The 15,471-nt window shown below is 44.8% G+C and overlaps 1 protein-coding gene across 2 annotated transcripts in view; it reads left to right on the top strand.

The window, feature by feature from the left end:
• Nucleotides 1–3,956: 3,956 nt before the first annotated feature.
• The window catches only part of tle3b (TLE family member 3, transcriptional corepressor b), a 40,281-nt gene continuing 28,766 nt past the window's right edge, over nt 3,957–15,471 (top strand). For both annotated transcript variants that reach the window (XM_080458374.1, XM_080458373.1), the window contains exons 1-5: nt 3,957–4,380; nt 4,776–5,012; nt 5,437–5,537; nt 6,493–6,556; nt 9,018–9,062. In XM_080458374.1, coding sequence (XP_080314500.1) covers nt 4,989–5,012; nt 5,437–5,537; nt 6,493–6,556; nt 9,018–9,062 — 234 coding nt within the window. In that variant the 5' untranslated portion in view covers nt 3,957–4,380; nt 4,776–4,988. The remainder of the gene's footprint in view (nt 4,381–4,775; nt 5,013–5,436; nt 5,538–6,492; nt 6,557–9,017; nt 9,063–15,471) is intronic.

The raw sequence follows: 15,471 nt of genomic DNA, 5'->3' as shown, positions 1-15,471 counted from the left end.
ACTAGTTAACTACTGTTATTTGATAAAACACGCTGTTCATCTTCCAGGAATCAGAAAGATTCGATTTGTAGTCTGCAAATAAACAGCCTCACTCATTATTAAATAAATGTTGCAGAATGTTCCACTATTTCAATGCTGAACTTCTACATAATGTTAATACAGGAAGTAATTTTTTTTTTGTGTGTCATTGTCTGCTTCCATTTATCAACAGTGATTATTACCAGCAGCTGAGAACTAATGGAGTTTCCTCAGGAAGCGTGCATCAAGAGAAGTGAAGAGTTTACAGTCTCTTCCTGTTCAGACTCCGACGCTTACGACCGGGACGTCGCAGATGATTCATCATTAGGAGAAGTTTGGGGTGAAAACCTTCTTTAAAGTCTCCCGGCGAGCGTGCCGCTCGCTGACATGCCCTCGGTACGTGAGTTATTATCCCCACTGTTGTCACCACATCTGCAGGAGGGATGCATTTGTTGCTAGGCAACAGCTAAAGCTCACAGCGTGCTAGCTACGGTTGAAATTTGGTACACTCGACTTCTGTTGTGCGGCACATGACAGGAAAATGTTGTAAAATTGCCTTTAGATGTGCAAAAATATACCTGAGTGGTTCTGTCTGCGGTTTGGAAATACTTCATTTCAATGATTTCAGGCCTCAAACTGAGGCAGAGTTTTCTTTTTCATGTGTTTCACATGATTGCACTGATTGATCTCCACAATTCAAAGACAATTCAGTTTTTTTTTGTTGTTGTTTGTGTTGTATTTTTAAAAGAAATTCAATATCTGCTACAAAGGAAGGATGGATGGATGGATGGATGGATGGATGGATGGATGGATGGATGGATGGATGGATGGATGGACGCCATTATATCCTTCAACAAGCATCTTTAAGTTCAGACTACATTTTTCATATTTACTACCACTACTACTTACAACTAGTACTACTACTACTAATAATGCCACTACTACTAGTGACATTCGTAGAAGTTGTAGTTGTAGTTGTAGTTGTGGTGTTATTGATGATGTTGTTGTTGTTGTTAGTGGTGGTGGTGGTAGTACTAGTAGCAAGTAGTCGTGGTAGTAAAAATAAACAATGTAGTCTTTACTTAAACGGATACTAACGATTATTTTTATATTAGTAGTAGTGGTGGTGGTGATAATGGTAGTAGTGATAGTACTAGTATTAGTGGTATTAGCAGTAGTAGTAATAGTAGTAGTAAAATAGATTAAATGTAATATATCGAATACACTTACATATTAGTAAATGTACATTGTTTAAAAAACCTAATAAAAGTAAAAGTAATGTAATTCCTCGGAATAAACTACATTTTCTGGTTTTAGATGAAAATGAATGCAGCAAGTGAAACGCTTTGTTTCCTAGTAAACATTTTCATGGCGGAGGAGTGTGTGTGTGTGTGTGTGTGTGTGTGTGTGTGTGTGTGTGTGTGTGTGTGTGTGTGTGTGTGTGTGTGTGTGTTGGGGTGGGGGGTGGGGGGGGGGGTTGGGGTGAATCAAACTGATATTTAGCCCCTACTGGCTTTTTTTCCCTGCTTTTGTTTTATGCAGGGCTCTTTTTACCACATGGTAGTGACAGATTGTTTGAGCTGAAAGGAAAAGCCATTCGGAGCTAATTAAGCAGCCATTCCCGGCTCTGTTCGCAGGCAGCAGGCGGAGGAGCGCAGGCATTTGTCAGCGGCGGACCCAACGTGGCTTTAACTGACAGCCGCGGCTCGAGGCTGACAGCTCCGCCGCCGACCGGCCAATGAGGAGCGGCCGGGCCGCGCGGACGGCACACCATTGGCTGAGGTGGTGAGGGGGGGCGGGGAGAGTTGCAGAGGAGGCGGGAACACCCACGTGGGTCCACAGACGTGTTGTGAGCCTCCACCTCCGCGCTGCTGATAGGAAAGCTTGTAGATGCTTGAGGTCTCGTTAGAAATGGGTCGATCAATTCAAGTCACTCAAAGGACACTCCGCTGCAGATGATTCACGCACCTCCAGTCCTCAACCAGCTCCTGCAACACCTCTAGTTTATATGATCGCTCCCCTACTCTTCCTACGTGCCACTCAGAATTTGTAGTTATTATGGTTATTTTTCTCAATGTATGTAACTTTAGTAGCGTGAATGATTACGCGTTGCTATCATGATGCATTCATGGACAACTGGGGAATAGGAATGCTTCCAGGTCCCAGAAGCTGGTGTGTATTGAACTGTAGCAGATAAACTACATTATACAGTAGTGTGCCTATTTGTTGTACACATTTGTGTATATGTTGCCGTGCATCCAGTGAGAGGAATTTCGAAAATGGGAAAGTTTTCAGTTCCCAGAAGTGGTCTGTTCGTTTCATTTCCTAACTAATCTTTATAAGTATCTCAATATTGGTATTGTGGTGTGTTCATCATAACAAACAGTGAAATTTCCAACTTCCTAGAAATGGTCCGTTGGTGTTTTTCTTGTTGCATTATGAGTTTACTTAATGTGTTTGTAAAACCTCATATACATGTTGGTGTCAATGTGTATTCAGTCATGTAAGTGGGATTTTGGAAAGGTTCCAATCTTTATAAACATATATTGGTGTTATTGTGCATCCATGAGTAACTGGGATATGTCCCACTTGCCAATTCCCTGAATCAGTTTGTTTGTATTATTTTACAAGTGAAGTTACCGTTATTATTGTGCCTGGTGTGGGAAATGGGAAAAGGTCCTAGCATCCAGTTCCCATGCAGCACGTTGATGTAACTAATCCAGATGAATTTCTTGATATACATAAGTAGGTGTTATGGTGCGTTCACCAGTAGCAAGAAAATGATGATAGCGGGAGACTTTTGGTGTGTGTTAAACAATTAGAGTATATATAGTATATTATATAAGTATAGGTGATCTTCCATGTACACTTTGATGTGGTAGATTCATAAATTACAAGAAATTTCCCACTGGTAATGTGGTAAGTTTTGGAGAGCTCCTAGAAGTACTGTGTTGGTGTTTTTTTTTAAAGGACGTTATTGTCCATTTGTCCAAAATACGTTTGATTATTGTCTAACTGGAAAGTTCCTCGTGGGGAAATTAAGTATTTCTGGAATATCTTTTTTGAAGCTAATTAGATGTTTATTGATTATATTGACTTCACAAGCATAATTTCGTCCCTGTTGTTGACTTTAATGGGTGGTGGTCCTTCATCTGCCGATTTCTATTTTGTATTATTGTGTGAATGATTTTTGTTTCAAGCCGTGTTATTAAAGCCGCTTATTGTGTTTGTGCCATGTTTATGGGTATTTATGCTTTAAAATAATTCACTAATTGTCTAATAGGCAAAGTTGAAGAAATACTTTTACGATAATCCAGGACATTTAAATGGATTAAACTCCACAATAGTGGGGTCAATGTAGCTTTACTGACTTTTTGTGATTTATTTTCATTGTTTAGCTTTCGTTTTTGACCTTAAAGCACCCTTTAGTTGTGATTTGTACATGAATGTTGGTAAAGTTCTCTTTTTCTTGGTGCTGTGCTTCTCTTGGAGCCTAAAGTTTCTGTTTCACGTTGGTCAGTTCCTACTTTGGTTTGTTGCCGTTCATGGAGTCAAACACAAGATATTCTCGGATTTTTTGAATTTACAGAAGCGTGCGAGTGAGAATAGGTTCGGTTTTGACTGATACGAGTGTAGAATGTGTGATGAAGTGATGTACTGAAGCTGCGAAGACATAAATTATCGAACTTTGTTTCAAAACAAGTTGTTCAACGCAACTGAATGTCACTTCAGATCCAAAATGGCGAACAAGGTGAGGTCACGCATGGCGGACCAATCAGAGCGCGGCGGAGACCAGCCGCACCCCACGTGGGGGTTCCGCCTCCTGATTGGCCCGTGGGATCGGAGCGACGTGATTGGTCGGCGCCTGGCCCTCTCCCGTTCGTCGGGTCCTCGTGTCATTGCACAGTCTGTGTGTGGTACCGACTGCAGGCGGGCGCGCGGCTTCCTATCGGCGGACATTTTTCACCAAAAAACAACCAAAAAGAACAACGAAAATCTTTGGACTAACCGGACGAGCGGCGCGCGTTGCTACTGGATTCTAAACGGGGTTTTCTTTTGAAGTCTGTGGACAGCTCGCCTCTCGCCCACCCCCCCCACCCCCTCCTCCTCTCCTCCCTCCTTCCCCGGTCGAGGTGGTTTCCGAGCGGGGAGAGAGAGAGTGTCCGACCCGGACGGAGCGGCGGTTCTCCGAGGCGGGAGCACCGCGGACTCCCGGGGGGGAGAGAGCGAAGACGAGAAGAAACGCACGTTAATTTCCGGTCTGTTTTATCCGGTCTGTCGTGACAAGTGGAGGATTTTAAACCCGTGTGTGGATACTATTTGTTGTTACCTGTGCAGAGGAGGACTCGGTACGAGACAAAGGTAAAGAGGGGCTGCGTGGAGAGAAGCTAACAAGACGGCAGGAGGAGGTGCGGGAGGAGGGAGGAGGTGGAGGTGGTGGTGGTGGTGGTGGTGAGGCGGCTTTATGCCTCTGAAAGCAGCCAGTTCCTTGTTTTCTGATCCTCCCGGACCACCGAAAAACACGCGTTGTGGAAGACAACTCAGTAGATTCACAAGAAAAAAGAAAAGCAATTCTTGCAAAAAAATTAAGATTTTTTTTAGAAACTTTGGGATTTCTTTCATGCTTGTGATCCGACATGATTTTTTTGCCCACTTTGCTTTGCAGATTGATGCATTTTTTTGGCACAGATCAGGAGGAATAAGAAGTTAATTTGATGATAAACCCAGCTCCTCAGCTCTGTTTTCTGTTTGTTTAGGTACAAAAGGAGGACGGAGGAGGAGGTGGAGGAGGTGGAGGCACATCCATCCACCTCTTGGGCTCTGATTGCCCAGAAAAAGGCTTTGTCCGCCGCCATCCTGCGCATCCAGCCAGGGCGGGGGTGGCGGTGATTTACCGCACCTTCTCCGGGATTACTGACAGATCAAAACACCCCAATCCAACCCATTCTCAATCCGTGTTACGCACCGACATGTATCCACAAGGCCGGCATCCGGTGAGTGCATCCAGCCACCTTTCTGCCCTTTTTAAAAGAGCCTCATTAGATGTCGAGAGTGGAGCTGCTCCTCCACATCTTTTCACTTTTGATGGTGTGCAGAGAAAATGCAAATTTTGTTGAACCTCTGTGGATTATCATCCTCTTGTCCGTATCTTCTCCGTGCACTGTGTCAGAGAGGCATTTCAACACATTAACGGCACATAGATGCCACATGTTGAGGCCTCCCCTGTTATCTACCTGTGGACAGATTGAGTGATCCACCTCTGTCACCGTGCACGCTCTCCTTCCTCTGGGGAGCTGAGACAAACAATGAGGAGGTGGAGGAGTGTGTGTGTGTGTGTGTGTGTGTGTGTGTGTGTGTGTGTGTGTGTGAGACGATGATATTTACACCTGTGGTATCTCCAACCTTTGCACTCTGCAGGCACCTCACCAGCCGGGACAGCCTGGTTTCAAGTTCACTGTGGCCGAGTCCTGTGATCGGATCAAAGACGAGTTTCAGTTCCTGCAGGCGCAGTACCACAGGTAACGGCTAAAAAAACCCAACAAAAACAAGAAGAGGAAGCTGCTGCTTTGTAGTTCCACTCATTAATTCAGGGGCGTCTAAGGCTACATACAGCACAATCTCATTTTGAGTGGGCCGGACCGGTTATAGTGCCAAAATAACCTTTTTACATTTGAGTTTTTCTTTATGCAGATGATGAAAATATTTATATATTCACAAAGAAAAAAAACAATTACTCCACAAAATGACAATAATCTCAACATAAAGCCAATTTTAATGAAACTTCATTGTGCGAAAATGTAGTGAAATGTCCAAACTGTTGCATTATGCATGTTTTTGCAAACTAACCCTGACAGCATGGCTTTGAAGCTAGTTTGATAGCAACGGGGCAACTCTCTTTGATGGCAGCATCACCAACACCTCAGCTCGAGACGCAGTATTGAGTTGTATCTGCTACTCTTAAAAAAGTTGTTAAAAATTTTTTTTTTCATATTTTCTTTGAAATTTTTGCCATTTGCTTTGTGTGGACCAGCTTTGCCCCGTGGGTCTTATGTTTGACATCGCTGCATTAATATGTAATTTACTGTGTTCATCAATGGGGGGAAAAAAAGAAGCAGAGTTTTTGTATCAATTATTATATTTGGTAATTTGATGTATCCATCCATACGACCTGCCTCCACCACAGTTAGACTCCAACAGTCTGAGTTCAAAAGGCTGTACCGATGTGGGAAAGTTATCTGGATCAGATTTAAAAACTGTATTTCTGCTGTTCAGACTGGGTCACACAGACCTGCCTGCAGTGTGAAGGCAGCTTTAGACTGACTCTTTCAAACAGGAACAATACGCCTCCCGTCTGGTTACCTGACTCCGGCTTCTTTGTGTGAAACACAGTGAAAACACATGTTCGGGGTTTCCTCCTGCGGGGGAAAGCGTTCGCTCTGCGAGTCTTAACAATCCCTCTTCTCTTCCTCAAAGCCTCAAAGTGGAGTACGACAAACTGGCCAACGAGAAGACGGAGATGCAGCGTCACTACGTCATGGTGAGAGCAGCTACTGGTTTGCGCGGCAGCGTTTTGAAAACGATGTCCGTTTCCACAGCAACGGCAGAATACTGTGACATTAGCATGCCCGGCCACGAGTTGGCGCTGTCGGTTAATTTTGAAACAAAACCACACGCACGTGCACGCAGAGAACAACATGCTATAAACATTGAAAAATGGCGACGACACAGATATTTGTATGCGCCGTAGCAACGTTTTCAAAAAGTTGTATTCTCCCCATTGACACTGTCCGAGTGTTTTCGGCAGTTAAACTCTAGCAGAGGGGTCAAATGTCCAGCTATTGATTGCAGGGCGTGACGACCCCCACCCCCCACCCCCCCACCGCCACATTTTCTTTTGTGGCTCCGAGGTCGTCTTTACCACCACCCCTCCCCCGGAGTGAACCGCGGGGGGTTAATGACGGGTCTGCAGGCTTTGTGCATGAATCAGAGCGGCTTCCTGTGCTCTTTTTTTTTTTTTTTAACCTCTTAACTCACCCTGAGGGAGCAGTGGGGGGTCACACCAGGGGCGGGGGAGTCTCACATATCAGGAGACTGTGTTTTTCCTAAATAGATTACAGGTTATAGTTCTTACAAATGCATTTATCTTAGAATTAACCAAAGAAATAAAAGTTTATTTGGTTATAGATGGGGTGATAGAGGTCTTCAGTTTCCTGGCTTTGGTTTGATCTGTGCTCCATTAATAAAACGCAATTAGATTTAATAGAACTAATCAGACATTTTTTTTCACTGAAAATACAGATGAGTCATTTAAAGCCTGTAAAATGCAAATTATGAGTATTTTTTTTTACTCACTCTACAACTTGTCTGGATTCTAAACTGCCTTCAAGCAGAAAAAGTCAAAACTCTTTAAAATCTGTTTTGATAACGAATCGAAACTCTAAAAAAAAAAATCCGGTTTTATTGAATGAGAGACAAACCATTGCAAGTGTGACATTTGCTCATTTCACATGTGAACTTTGAAGGTTTTTATCTGAATACTACGATCGTAATCTACATTTCTGTGGATTTTAAAGAAGCCCTCCGAGCAAAAACGCCACCAGAAAATTGGCATCGATTTTCATGATGAACCCAAAGATTTGCTCTTAACACCTCCTCATATGTAAATTTAATACATTTCTTTACATAATGTGGAACTGTACGCTTAATTTCTTTCGATTTTTGTGCAGCCTTTGAGTAAAGGATTTGCACAGATATAGAATTATACTCTAAACATTTCGATGATGCTTGAAAATGATGAAGTTGTATTTATTGGGTGTTTTTAAGCCACATTTTATATGATTCTTGCTCTTTACAGCCTCTCCAATATGAAACCTTAGAGCCTCACTGTGTCTTATGTAATTAAAGAGTAAAATGTGACTTATAAAAAGTGAAACAGTTTAACTAGTACATATTTTCACTAAGTTGTAAGCAGCTTAACTTAGGTAATCGTTTAGATTTTAGAAGAAAACTTTGCAAATTTAAAAAGTGAAGTGCCTAAAAATTAGTTTGGAGTAAAATTAGTTCCAGTTGACATTAATAATTTATTTAACATTTTCTCCTCACAGCCTCCAAGTCCCTGTTTACTTCTTTCAAGTAGAAACGCCGCGCTTTTGCGTTTTCGTTCCAGAAAACCTTCACATGGCCGCGTTCTGAAAACGATGAAACTCTGAGAACCATGTAGTTAGCATGCCAGGCCACGAGTGGGCGCTGTTGTTTGTTTTTTGTAATGAAAGCACACACATGTTCACAGAGAACAACACGCCGTGAACATTAACAACGAGAGAACAAGGACATTCGTACGGTCGACTATAAAACGACCAAATCCCAGGAGACGATGGAGGAAAACATTTTACCACAACCGTTGTCATTTTCAAAACATTGCTGTGTGAACGCAAAATGTCCCTGAAACCAAACTCGAGTTTTCATATGAAATGTTGCGTAAACGGGAAACTACTTGTATTTATTACTTCATTCGACCTTTGTTATTACTAGTTACTAGCTCCGCCCCCCCAACCTGCAGCTTCAGTCACGACATCACAGGTCAAAGTAGCGCTGTAACTAATACTGTCCTCGTGCAAACAGCCAACCGTTTCTGGCGCTCACTTGGTGGTGTGAACGGCGTCTGTTGCCACATTAAGTCGTCCCCGTTTGTTTGATGTCGCCGAGTTTTTAACGTCTCGTTCTGTGGCGCGTATTCAGCCTCCCTTTTTATTGTCCGCGTGCGTCTGAGGACTAATAAAAATGTCAGAGCTCTGGTGTTTACAGCCTTGTTGCACAAACACATTTTCTGCTCCTCAGCGGGGAAAAGTCAAGAGGAACTTTGTATTTTGTTCTGCACAATTAGGGATGGATGTCAGTGCATTATTAAAGATAAACATCTGCCTGTAATTACTTCTGCGATTCAGTCCTCGCAGCTCGGGCTTTATCTGCTAACGTTTCCTCTCCTCTTTGTTTTACAGTACTACGAGATGTCCTATGGGCTCAACATCGAGATGCACAAACAGGTATGGAGCCGCCCTGTGTACAGCCATAACACTACTGTTGTTCTACACACACGTACATATGCATGCGTACCTGACCCCAGTGTCTACCCTCATCCTGAAAACACCTTGAGCAGCCGTCACACGCCGGCTTCCTGCAGAGAAAACGCTGACAGGCTAAACAACGCGAAGGGCACGCTGCCCGATGGGGACGGTTTGATAAGATTAGAGTCAAGGGTTTGGCAGACTGTGTGTATGTGTGTGTGTGTGCACGCTGCCTCTCTCCAGCTTTTTGGGTTAAAAGCTCATTAGTTCAGCTGCCACTCAGCGCTGAGCATCACACTGCAGTGGAGAAACTTTGAGACCCAACAGGGCAAAAACAACATAAGGTGGTCCACATTCTCCTGGGACTTGTAGTTTTACAGTTGACAGTCACCGTGATAACAATCCAACTTGGCCGTCTGTCCATACGAATGTCTGTCTTCTCACACTGTTAACGTTTACAGTGTTTTGTTCTCTGATCATAATTTTCATCTTTTCTACCGTCTCTGTGTAAACGGACATTGTTTTCAGAATGTTGCCACGTAAACGTGAAACTTCTGTAACACCCGGCTCTACGGGGACCTGGGAAACTGCTACATGCTTTCATTTTGAAGGCTTATGCCTTTGTATCTTAGTGAGAGTGTGTGTGTGTGTGTGTGTGTGTGTCCCTCGGCGTTTGGCTTCGCTGTAATGTTCTGGTAAATCGGACTTCAGAGAACGGCTTCTCGGTTGTTTGTGAAGCAGAACACTGCTGTGTGTCCTGAAGGCAGAATGATCCTTAAAGAAACACCCCTGATTGATAGATGAATGTGTCTGACGGTCCTCAGTCCTGCTGAATACGTGATATTCTATTAATCACAGAGCCGTTGGAGTCTCATTACTCCTGTAAACAACACTGTGAAACGGCTCGATTCGGTGGAGGATGCGACCCGAGGCCGTTCAGGCGGCATAATGTGTTATTCTGCTCACCTAAAAGGAGCAAGAAAAGATGAACATGCTCTCCAGATGCTCTTATTTTACACTCACTTTAACATTTTCACACACTTGAACTGGTTGGTTAAACCATTAAACGGCTAATCAGCCCTGCAGATATCATTCTGTTTACCCGGTTAGTTTCCTCCATGTAGTCATGGTCATATAGCCGGTGGATGGAGCTACACTCGATGGGGCTACAGCGATGTCGGACGGTAGAAAAAAAACTGTTCAGTTTGGCAGTACTCGCATCGGGGAAATGAAAACAAGGCGGCATGTAGCGATGCTAGCTACTCAAGCAAATCTGACATCATTTACCCCGAGACGCTGTGATCTGAGAAGTCAGCTCCGCTCATGAAGATCTTTAATGGAGTACGTTGAATCTAAATACATCATGCTGAAAAACTTTGGTTCTATTCTGGCCGTCTGTTTACACGACGACGGTGCTCAGCGCCACTGAAAACGCCACTTAGAAATGCGATAACTTCCATCTCGCTGAAACCGAGGAGGGGGGGGTGGGACATCAGTTCTTGAAAATGTTCAGACTGTCGCCGTGGAAACGGGGGAATCACAGCCTCCCTGAAACGCTGCTGTGCATGTGCACCCTGGCCGTAGTACATAGTTCCTCTGCACCTCACATTGTCACGTAAACGAGGCCCACGTGTTTCCTTCTTCAGACAAATCCACTAACGCTAATTGATACTTTAGTTTATTTCACGGTAGAGTTCCTGATTCAGACTCTCCTTCTGGTTGCCCTCTTGTCTTTCTGTTGCCTCCCTCCCCTCCTCCACCACGACCATGCAATGTGAATGATGGCCCGTGTCATTAGTGGTGTGATATGATGTATGAGAGCGGGAGGGGGGGTGCAGGGTCTTTGTGGCCCTCAGATCCAGAAGGTTAATGGCATCAGTGGGAGGGTGGGTCTGTTGGAACAGCGGCATGCTGCGTAATTCATCAGACGTGTTTTTGTTGCTGCTGCTGCTGTTTGTGTGTGTGTGTTCGCGAGGTGTGTGCCCTCTTCATCAAGGAGCTTCACCTGCCTTCTCCCACCACGTCACTCATCACCAACAGGGTGGGGGTTGAAGGAGGAGGGGGGGAGGGGTGGAGACGGCCGCAGAGAGAGGCTTTGGGTTGGTAAATGGGTTAATCGACTTGTCCTCTCCGGTGCATCTCCTTTGTTTATCAATAAGCCCGCTGGAGACGTTGCACCTCTCTGAATAATGCATGATCCCCCCCACCCCCACCCCACCCCCGCATCTACCCCATCCCTGCTGATCGGCTGTTTGTGATGACATCAGCGTGGGGTAAACAGACGGGTCCTTAGCCGTCCCTGTTATTGGACGGAGGCTCCACTATTGGATGCGGGCGGCTCATTACTTCACTCGTGCTGAAGATTTATAACAGAAAAAGATGAGCTGAATTCAATCTGCAGCGAGAAGAAGAAGCAGGAGGGGAGGCAACGTCTTAGACCTCATTTACAAGGGAAAACAGATCTTTTTTGTATTTTGAAAACAATGTCCATTTACATGGCAACCGCTGAACCACGTTCACGCTGAAAATGATGTAGTTAGCATGTTGGGCCACTAGTGGGTGCTGTTTGTTTTTGTAATGAAACCACACACGTGTACAGATTACAATACTCCATAAACATTAACAATGTGAGTACCCAGACATTCGTATAAGACAAACAAGTTGGATTGTTATTACAGTGACCGTCAAAATAAAAGTACCAAGTCCCAGGAGAATATGAAGTGGGAGTCATGACACTCTAAAGGAAAACATTGTTGTTATTGTCCATCTACTGAGCATGTGCAGAAAAACTATTTACTATGGTCGTTTTGCGCATGCGCAGTTGCAGAGTTTCACAAAAGTTGCATTTTCCCCCGTTTCCACAGAGAGGGATTATTTTTAAAAAGTTACATTTTCAGTGGCTTCGTGTAAACGGACCCCAAATCACTATGAAAATGTAAACTGCGCCTTATTCAGTTTACTAATATCCATCTTCACCTTCAGAAGGGGAAGTTTTTAGCATCAAAGAAGTTGAGGTTGCATGTTCTTCCTGGTGGTTGGTGTGGTTGGTGACTCCCACATGTGCAGATAAACTCTTTGCTGTGACCGTGGTACGCATGCTCAATAGCTGGGAGGCTGGAAAAAAATGTTTTCACTACTGTGATGCGTGGCGATGGCGCCCGAGCATTTTTGAAAATTTCCACTGAGAGAGCCTTTTCCAAAAAGTCTCATTTTCAGTGCCTCTGAGCAGCGTTATGGCACTCTAAACGAAATGTTTCACGTTTTCACTTGAAATGATGGTCGTGTCAGTGGGCCCTTACACACACTGTGTGTGTGTGTGTGTGTGTGTGTGCGTGTGTGTGTGTGTGTGTGTGTGTGTGTGTGTGTGTGTGTGTGTGTGTGTGTGTGTGTTGCTGCTATGAGACTGCCGGGGGGTAATTTGTTTTGACAGTGTCTCTTATGATGCACAGAGTGCAGGGTGGAGGTAATCACCCTCACTCGCTGTCAATAAGTGATTTTAATTAGCGCAGCTCATTAGGCTGCCTCAGCTTGCTGCCCTGCTGACTCGGTGGCGGGGGCTGCTTTGTTTTTTTGTTTTTCCACCGCCTCTCCTCTCTGATGTGGTCGCTGTTTATATCTACCTTTTCGGTTCCTCTTCTGATGAACTGGAAACAAAACGAGCAGCAGGAATTTTTTTATTATTTTTTTTTTTAAGCCATCTCGCCAGCCGGCGTTGATTCTCTCTCACTTGTTGAATGAATGAAAAGGAGAAAGTGCTTTATGGAGGGAAGCTGTGTCCGTTTCCTGGAGGGGGAGGAGGGGGAGGGGAGGAGGAGGAGGAGGACGGGGGGATTGTGCAGATGAATAATTTATACAGGATTCCTGGAATTGTTTGCCAAGGTGATGATGGCCGATCTGTCTCAAAGCCAAAACAAACTGACTCTGAGATCACACAAGCAGCCTCTCCAGGGAGGTGGAGGTTACCGGAGGCTGTGAGACGTGCTTGATTTCGATAGCCCAGCGTGAGGAGGACCATAACAGTGCTACACCCCCTCCTCCCTCCATGTACATCCATCCGTCTATTCCCACTTCATACAACTTTGGCTGTTTTCATACGGCCATTCTTTTTTTCTACGTCAACACAGTTGAGTTTTTGGGCGTAGCAGCTGTGAACCACACACACACATACACACACACACGAAAGGAAAACATCGACAACTGAAACCTGGAACTGAACCCAGATTCATCATCTCGTTGATGTTTGGTTATGAACAACATATCAGCTACTGCTTTTATTAAACGGCTCGTAGAAAGGAGCTTTACCATGAACTGATGGTTCAGTAACACGCCATACGCTAACGGATACAACGCTGAGTCAGAACCTCCAGGTTCATGGGACACGTGCTCCCAGCTGACGTGGTAAATAGGCAGGTTACACTCAGGACAGGTCAACGGGTCAAGCACGCAGACACACAATCCTACGTGCAAGAAAACAAACTAATCACGCACAGGGAGAACACGCAAACTCCACCAACGAAGGCTCCCATAGCTAACCACTGCACCACCCACGTGACCCTGTGTGTACATGGAAACTGCATAATTCAGAATGACAACCCCAAAAAAAACCCAACAATTTGTGAGGTGATGTGAACGAAATCAGATGTAATCCTTTACAAAACAGTCCCCCCACGCCCCCACCCCCACCCCCACCCCCACCCCCACCCCCACCCACCCAACAGGAAACAACATGTCACTCTTCTTTTTCTGTGTGTGAGCTCTAAATAGAACGACATGCAAACTATCCTTCATGCATTTGTAATGAACAAGATACCTCTAAGTGCCTCTTTCTTCCTCTGCTCCGACTGAGAAGATGATTCCCAAACAGGCATCCCCCCACCCCCCCCCCCCCCCCTTCCTCCCTCACCCCCCATCCCCCCCACATCATATGCCACTTGTTTTCCTCGCCAATTGAATCCTCGTCAGGGAGACTCTGTTCTCCACTCGGGGGCTAATGCCTGCAGCGACAAACAGCCAAATGGCTTTCAACGCACCATTGACGGGGGGGATGCAGTGGAGAGAGGTGGAGATGAAGGGGAGGGGGGGGGGGCTCTCCAAGCTCTGCCACTACTAGACAACCCTGAGTACCTGTAATTGTGGCGCTGCAGTGAAAAGCTCCTGCTCGCTCAAAGGCTTCTGTTCTCAGTGGTTTTAAGTGACAATAAACCCTTTCCAGTGCCTGTCGCTGCCCGCCACTAAAAGCACCGTGGAAAACAGAGCCTCCAAAGTAAAGTGGGAGTCGTTCTGGAGTGCTGCGAGTCGTTGGACGTGTTACCAGTGGTTTTTTTTTTTTCCCCTCCTTCAAAATGGCTGTCAAAAAGTCACTCAAACACGCCGCGTGCCCGCTCACCCTCTTTAACACGTGTGAACTCTGAATGGAGCCAAGTGAGTAAATTTGAAAAAGAAGCACGAGATGTGGCCGATAACGGCCCGGCGGAGTAATTCTCCTCAGGTCGACCTGTGAGTTATGTTTGCCCTAACATCCTACGGCGTTGCAAAAAATAGGCGGCGAAAAGAAAAACAGAGATAGAAATGAAAGGGAAGTCTGCTCCATTGTCTGATTTCCTGTCTCTAAACTCATATTTCAGCTCGGGGGTTAATTTCTTAGGAAGTTCGCAAACTTTTAGTAAAAAAAAAAAAAAAAAAAGCTGTCAGGCACATTTTTAGGATGAACGAGCCAAACAGGAGTTTTTTCGAATAGTAACCTTTTACTTGAGAAAGCTGTTTTGTAAAATGCTAAAGCATCACGGTGTTCTCACTAACCAGGACACAGAGGGACGGAAGCTCTTTCAGGCCTCGTTTACATGTCTCAAGTGAAAACACGTCCTTTTTCAGAAAAGTTTCACGTTTACATTTTGAAAATCATTTCCGTTTCCACAGAAATGGCAATAACGCAGAAAGTGACGTACTTGGCATGCCAGGCCACAAGTTGGTGCTGTTGGTTGTTTTTGTAATGAAACTAAACACACGTGCCCACAGAGAACAATACGCTATAAATATTAGCAAGGGCGAGTACATGGATATTCGTATAGACATACGACAAAGTTGCATTGCTATTAAAGTGACTGTCAACTATTAAACTACCACGTCCCAGGAGGATATGGAGTCCTGACAGTCTGGAGGAAAACAAAGTTGTTATTGTCCGTCTACTGAGCATGTGCAGAACAACTATCAACTACGGCCGTATTGCCATGGAGGCAGAGTGGAGTGTTTTCAGTGGCTCTGAGCGTCGTCATGGAAAGAAAAAGCCAAAATGCAACAAAAGTTTTCAGTATTCTCTTGAGGACATCTCCTAAACGGGGCCTGAGTGAGGAGCTCAGTGGAACCTGACTAACAGTGACAGTTACACTCA

Source organism: Lipophrys pholis (assembly GCF_963383615.2).
Source record: "Lipophrys pholis genome assembly, chromosome: 2".
In the NCBI taxonomy this organism is placed as follows: domain Eukaryota; kingdom Metazoa; phylum Chordata; class Actinopteri; order Blenniiformes; family Blenniidae; genus Lipophrys; species Lipophrys pholis.
This window is presented reverse-complemented; position numbering and strand designations above follow the sequence as displayed.